General features: G+C 39.9%; 1 protein-coding gene across 3 annotated transcripts in view; it reads left to right on the forward strand.

Moving 5' to 3' along the window:
* ANGPT2 (angiopoietin 2) overlaps positions 1–5,358 on the forward strand; it is a 59,663-nt gene extending 54,305 nt beyond the window's left edge. For 2 of the 3 annotated variants that reach the window (XM_012809850.2, XM_003797279.3), the window contains exons 8-9: positions 1,004–1,134; positions 4,823–5,358. In XM_012809850.2, the coding sequence (XP_012665304.1) occupies positions 1,004–1,134; positions 4,823–4,983 (292 nt within the window). In that variant the 3' untranslated portion in view covers positions 4,984–5,358. The remainder of the gene's footprint in view (positions 1–1,003; positions 1,135–4,822) is intronic. The other variant, XM_012809851.2, reaches the window with a different exon arrangement.
* The last annotated feature ends 1,095 nt before the right edge of the window (positions 5,359–6,453 follow it).

Raw genomic sequence — 6,453 nt, forward strand, 5'->3', positions numbered from 1 at the left:
GTTTGGCGGGTCCGGGCTGGGGATTCGAACCCGCCACCTTAGGTGTACGTGGCTGGCGCCTTAGCCAGTTGAGCTATAGGCGCCGAGCCTAAAGGCATACTTTGAATTTAAAATTTTGATCTTTTCCAAGACTAACCATATGTGGTATGATACTTTCTCATAATGCTGAGCAGGGCCAGCAAGCTGAAGCTCCCAGCCAGCCACTCGACCTCAGGGACAGCAGTGTACTGTGTTGTCCAACAATCCTGCCCAGCTGTGGGCTGATAGGAGTGCTCTGAGCAAGCTTAAGATAGGCCGGGCTAATCTATGAGGTTTGGTAGGTCAGGTGTATTAAATGCACTTCCAACTTAGAATATTCTCAACTAAACAATGGGTTTATTAGGATATCACCCCATTGTAAGTAAAAGAACAGCTGTATTCTAAACAGGTGGGCTAGTATTCAGTGTCTAACTTAGTATGATATTCTTCCCTTTCTCAATGTCTAACAGGTTCATCACACCACTACATGGACAGGAGGCAACATGAGCCTCCTTTTCAGTGATCACCCCTCGCTTATTACCTCTTGCCCTCTCCGTCATCCCCTCCCAACCCCCTAGAGAAAATAACGAGGTTTAAAGTGTCCAGTCAGCTCAGGACTCTTGTTTCAAAAGGGATGCGGCTGGCAGACCTGGGAAGTGGTTCCCTCCTGTTGCATTTCTCTCTCTTTTGTTTATCTGAAAGCAGAAGGCAAATAAATTACAGGGCCCTACAGTCACTGTTGATGCTTGTGCAAGTGATATGTGTTGAAGGTTTCATGAAAACATCCTTCTTTTCCAAAGGATTTGATGATAAGTTGGTTCCTGTTTATATCAGCGCAAAATATTTTGTCCAGAGTATGCATTAGTACACTAACCAGTCCAGAACACACTTCTGTAGAATGGAATTCTTCATTACAAAAAAATTTCCACTACGGTAATCGGCAACCCCAGCCAATTACATTTTTTTTTCCTTTGCATGCATACAGGATTCACCTTAAAGGACTCACAGGGACAGCCGGCAAAATAAGCAGCATAAGCCAACCAGGAAATGATTTTAGCACAAAGGATGCCGACAACGACAAGTGCATTTGCAAATGTTCACAAATGCTGACAGGAGGTAGGGACGACTTTCTGTTTTCCTATTTATATTGGCAAAGGACAATTTCATAGAGTGAAAGGTTGGCGATTTGGACTTCAAACTGTGTTTGGTAACAATGTCCAAAACGGCGTGAATAGGCAGATTGGTATAGGTCAATTTGTTTTTTACTTTTTTAGGTTTGTTAGGTTTTGAGTGAGAATATGATTTGGACAGAGAATAGTCAGCAGGCCAACTGTGTCTTCTCAGGACCTACCACTGGCTAGGAGAGGGACTTTGATATTTAGCAAATTCTTAAGTTTGTGTTTGCTGAATATTAGATGTCAGGGAGGTGGTTTAATTCCTTTGGCCGTTTAAAAAAAGTTAAAATGGCAACCAAAAATAATGATATAGATTAATTACTATAGAAATATTTCCAATTAATAATTTAATGTTCAAACAGGGAATTTTTAGTTGTCTTTCTTAAAAGGATTTCATTAACATATAGCATATACTTAACAAACACAGAGAAACTAACCAACCTGCTTTTTTAGAGTCACTGCCTCCTTTACATTAAGGCCTTTCATGCTTCTACCTTTAGTATCAGATTGGTTTAGAACTGATAGCAGCAGCCACCTGCAGGCCTGTCGTCACAGTCACTGACCAGTCACCACACTGGAGAGGCTGGTGTTGGAAACGTGAGTGTGCAGCCACGGCTGGGAAACTTGTTCTTCCAACTCTGGGAAGTTTAGACATTGACTAAAGGGAACCAGCTGGTAGTGACTGAGACAAGTGACTTGGTCTGACTAATGTCAGTTAGGTCTGAAAACGTGACAGAGTTAAAACAGCAACAAAATTCTCCCAGTAGCATAAAATGAATGAAAAGGCAAAAAGGAACACTGGCAGAGAACATAGATTTTACAAAATTAATGCATTACTCAACCAGGAAAACCACAGGTAAGACTATGGTCAATATAGTTCACAAATACCAGGTACTACATAAAACAAACAGAACATCCAAATTACAGTACGTTTACACTATGACAACCATTATTTATAGTGGAAAGAGTCACATGAAAATAAAATTTAGTCATTTTTATGTTTTTAAATTTCAGGTCTTTAATACTGAAAGAATTAGGTCCTGTTTAAAACATCGATTTTCTGATTCCTGGGGTGATACAGTATAGGGTAACACAGGTCTTCCGGATTAGCCGCATGACGTCACCAAGTGAAAGCATTACACTGACCTTAAAAATTTATTTTTTAAAAATTCAGATTAATATGAAGGTACAAATGATTAGGTTATATTATGTTTCTTTATTCCTTTTTATTTTTTCTGAGATATAGTCTCACTCTACTGTCATGAGTAGAGTGCTGTCATGTCATAGCTCACAGCAACCTTGAACTCTTGTGCTTGAGCAATCCCCTTGCTTCAGCCTCCTGAGTATCTGGGACGACAGGCATGTGCCACAATGCCTGGCTAATTTTTCCATTTTTAGTAGAGATAGGGTCTCACTCTTGCTCAGGCTGGTCTTGAACTCCTGAGCTCAAGCAAACTACCCGCCTCAGCCTCCCAAAGTGTTAGGATTACAGGTGTGAGCCATTGTGCCCGGCCTTTTTTTGTTTCTAAGATAAAATTCAAGTTTAATTGAGGCAATTGAGCCCTTCATCCTGGGGGTGTGCTGTGCACCCTCACAGTGTGTCCATCAGGGGAGAACTGCCCAATCCCCCTCTCCACTCTCCTTCCCCCACTTGAATCTACTTGTGTTATTCTCTTGCATCGGCATGTAGTTGTTTTTCTGTTAGATTCATATTAGTATTGAGTACACTGGATACCTGCATTTCCATTCTTGTGATACTTTACAAAGAAGAATGTGTTTCAGCTCCATCCAGGTAAATACAAAAGGTGGAAGCAACCCAAGTGCTCATCAACCCATGAATGGATCAATAAACTGTGGTATATGTATACCATGAATATTATTCAGCTAGAAAAAAGATGATGACTATTACATTGACTTTGTAAAAAGCTGCTGTTTTCCTCATGCTATCATGATAACCCTTTTTAAAGCTGAAAAGGGGAAGGCCACATGTGAGGGAGCACACCCTCCTGCGGCTCTGCTCCGCACTGCGGTCCCCACTGTGCACGGCACTCCATAGAGAGCTGCTGGTTTTCAGGTCTCCCGCATGTCATGAGCTACTCAAGAGCAGGAGAATTACATTAATAACCAAGGAAACAATAACTTTATTTGCTCAAATCAAGATTTAGGGGCTGAGAATGGAATTGGAAAAGAGGCTGGAAAGGAGAAGAGCAGCCCAAGAGAGAAAGTAGAGAGGTCCTGAGAACGAGGAGACCCATTCCCGTCAGCGTCAGCCCCACCCATGTCAGCCCCGCCCACCACTTGCTTAGCCTGGAGTCCAGATTCATTCACTTTCTTTTAAAATTTATCATAAGTGATATTGTACTTATGCATGCCTCTGACACAGAGTTTCTGAGATTTCTATGTGTAAACCAAGGTATCTATTAGAGGATCTATCCCAAGATTCCCAGTGAATGCCTGAAACTGCAAATCATATTGAACCCTGGATATATGTAGATACTATGTTTTTTCCTATATATACATACACACCTATGATAAAGTTTAATTTGTAATTAGCACAGTAAGAGTAAATTGAATAATTATAACAGTGTCCTGTTTACAATTTCACAGAGAAAAATTCATTCTTACGTAGATCTTAGCATCCTCAGCATAGTTTTTTTTACTTACTATGTCTAGAACTTTTACCTTTTCACTTTAAGAAAGCACTTTTCATCTTCTCTTTGGCATCTCAGAGTTGCCAGCATCACTACTCTTGCGCTTTGGGGCAATCAAGTCAAATTCAGGCCACTGAATACAGACATTGCAATGCTGTCTCAGCTGATTTGATGACCCAGACGCTGCTAAGTGACTCAGAGTGGCAGCACAGACAGCACAGGGATGCAGGACAAAAGGACAAGTCATGTCCTGGGCATGATGTTCCCATTTCAGCATGCTACTCAGAATCTCATGTAATTTAAAATTTATGAATTATTTTTGGAATTTTCCATTTAATATTTTTGGACCATGGCTGGCTGCAGGTATCTCAAAGTGCAGATAAGTGTATTTTTTTCTCTCAAAACCCCTGGCACCTAGCAAACTCCTATTTTTGGCCAAGCCCAGGGATTAAGGTGCTGATGGTCTGCACTCCTGCACCCTGTCATGCTGGGCACCCCTCCTGCCCTGGGTTCTGGCTTAGTGAGCACACCACTCTAGCTCTCAATTTCCCTTTCGTCTCTGTAACTTAGAGATTTCTTTTTTATTTAGCTCCACTGAGTACTTAACATTTTGAGTCATAGTTCAGCCAAAAAACCTTTTTTTTTAGTAGAGAGAGGAGCCTGAATGAGTCCAGCCACCATGTTGCTGGGACTGAAAAACAGCCACGTAGCAGTTACTCAGATGTTACCATCTGTGCCATAAGTGCCTATGCAGCTTGCTCCCCAAAGCAGGACAGAGGGGACGATGGGCCTTTCCACCCAGCACCAGAGAAGAAGAGTAAGACAGCTTGTAAAAACATTTGCCATAATGGTGTGAACACGCATATGCCCATTGTAAACGCATGGAAAGTGATTACTAGCCTAGCTGAGCCTTTCTACCTTCACAGTGAGAGAGCTGGCAGCACCTAGTTCCTAATTCCTTCTGTTTTATTTTTACAGGGTGGTGGTTTGATGCATGTGGTCCTTCCAACTTAAATGGAATGTACTATCCACAAAGGCAGAACACAAATAAATTCAATGGCATTAAGTGGTACTACTGGAAAGGGTCAGGCTACTCGCTCAAGGCCACAACCATGATGATCCGACCAGCAGATTTCTAATGCCTGTGTACCCCCAACAAAGACTGTATCAAAGCACTGAAAGACTCGGCTGCATGTGCTCCTCTTCCACCTCAGAGGGCAGGCTCTCACCTGCTGATGGGGGCGTGGGCTCCAGATCAGAGCCCCACAAACTCCGTCACTTAAACCCGCATCACATAACGAACCAAAGCAAAACCCCACACATCTGGTCTTGCCCTGTGGCAGAACACTGATGCAGAGATGGACCCAAAGTCAGAATTAAGCTGACAATTTACAGACTCTGCTGTCAAAACCAAGAATGTTATGTGTGAGTTTATCAGAAAATAACTGGAAAACAGAACACTTATATAGTACAGATCATTTTGGAACTGCATTCCTCTAAGCACTGTTTATAGATTGTGTAAATATCCACATGATCTGAATTCAGCATCACTATCACAATTAAAAAAAAGAAAAAATTCTCTAAGCCATAAAAATATATTAAGAGATAGTCTGAGAAGTGGTTATTAGCAGTTTAATACACACATTTGGAAAAACAGTGCATTTTTATTCTTCTTAGGGGCTTTAAATTTTCTTCTTGGAAATAGCATATTTACATATATGTTGACAGCTTAGTTTAAAGTTAATGCTCAGATACATATTTCAAGTTTATATGGTGGGAAACTTTTAGGATCTCTGAAATTATCAATAGAAATGTATGCTGTTTTAGTTTATATAAAGATTGTACTATTTTTTTCTGCCCAGCTGTTAAATATGAAAGTATTTTTAGTAATTAAATATAACTTATTAGGTGAGATGACTATGTTTAACTTTTATGATAAAATTTACAATTTTGTAATTTGGTTATGAAATAATTGATTATGCCTCATGGCAAGGAAGTTTGATTTTTAGTAATGAAGAAAATTATACATTTAATTTTGTGACAAAGAGACTTTATCTTCTCACTATGATAAAATACTGCTCTATTTTCTCTTCCAATAAGCTGTATTTCTAGAGAAGTAGGCTACAATTTAATTTGTGGTTGACAAAAAACTTTGATTAAGACATATACAAAGCTGTACTTAAGATTCACCCTTAAATTTACTTAAGGAAGAAATAATTGGCACTAGTAAGTTTTTAAAATATACATTGGCAAACTAAAAAAAGCAAAGCAGCAGCATTTTGGAGTGCAAGAACAAAATCTGATGTTCACAGTATATTCGCACATTTACAGAAAAATGTGAGAACATGGCTTTATGCTCGGGACTGCAAAACTTGTACGGATTTATTTCCTTTTGAAGTTTCCATACTGCAGCTAACATCAGTGAACACTGGTGTAATGCTTTACAACTGAGAAGCACTTTCTCGTAATGCTCCTTTCTGTGGCATCTGCAGGAAGATGAGTCAAATCTGCAATCAGCTTTTACTCCATGTCTGTCTTTACCTTGTACCATTCTACCATTATTTTTTCTTTCCTCTATATTTTAAATCTAATTTATTTTACCCCTACGT

Source organism: Otolemur garnettii, unplaced genomic scaffold (assembly GCF_000181295.1).
Source record: "Otolemur garnettii isolate 467f Iridium unplaced genomic scaffold, OtoGar3 scaffold00114, whole genome shotgun sequence".
NCBI lineage: Eukaryota > Metazoa > Chordata > Mammalia > Primates > Galagidae > Otolemur > Otolemur garnettii.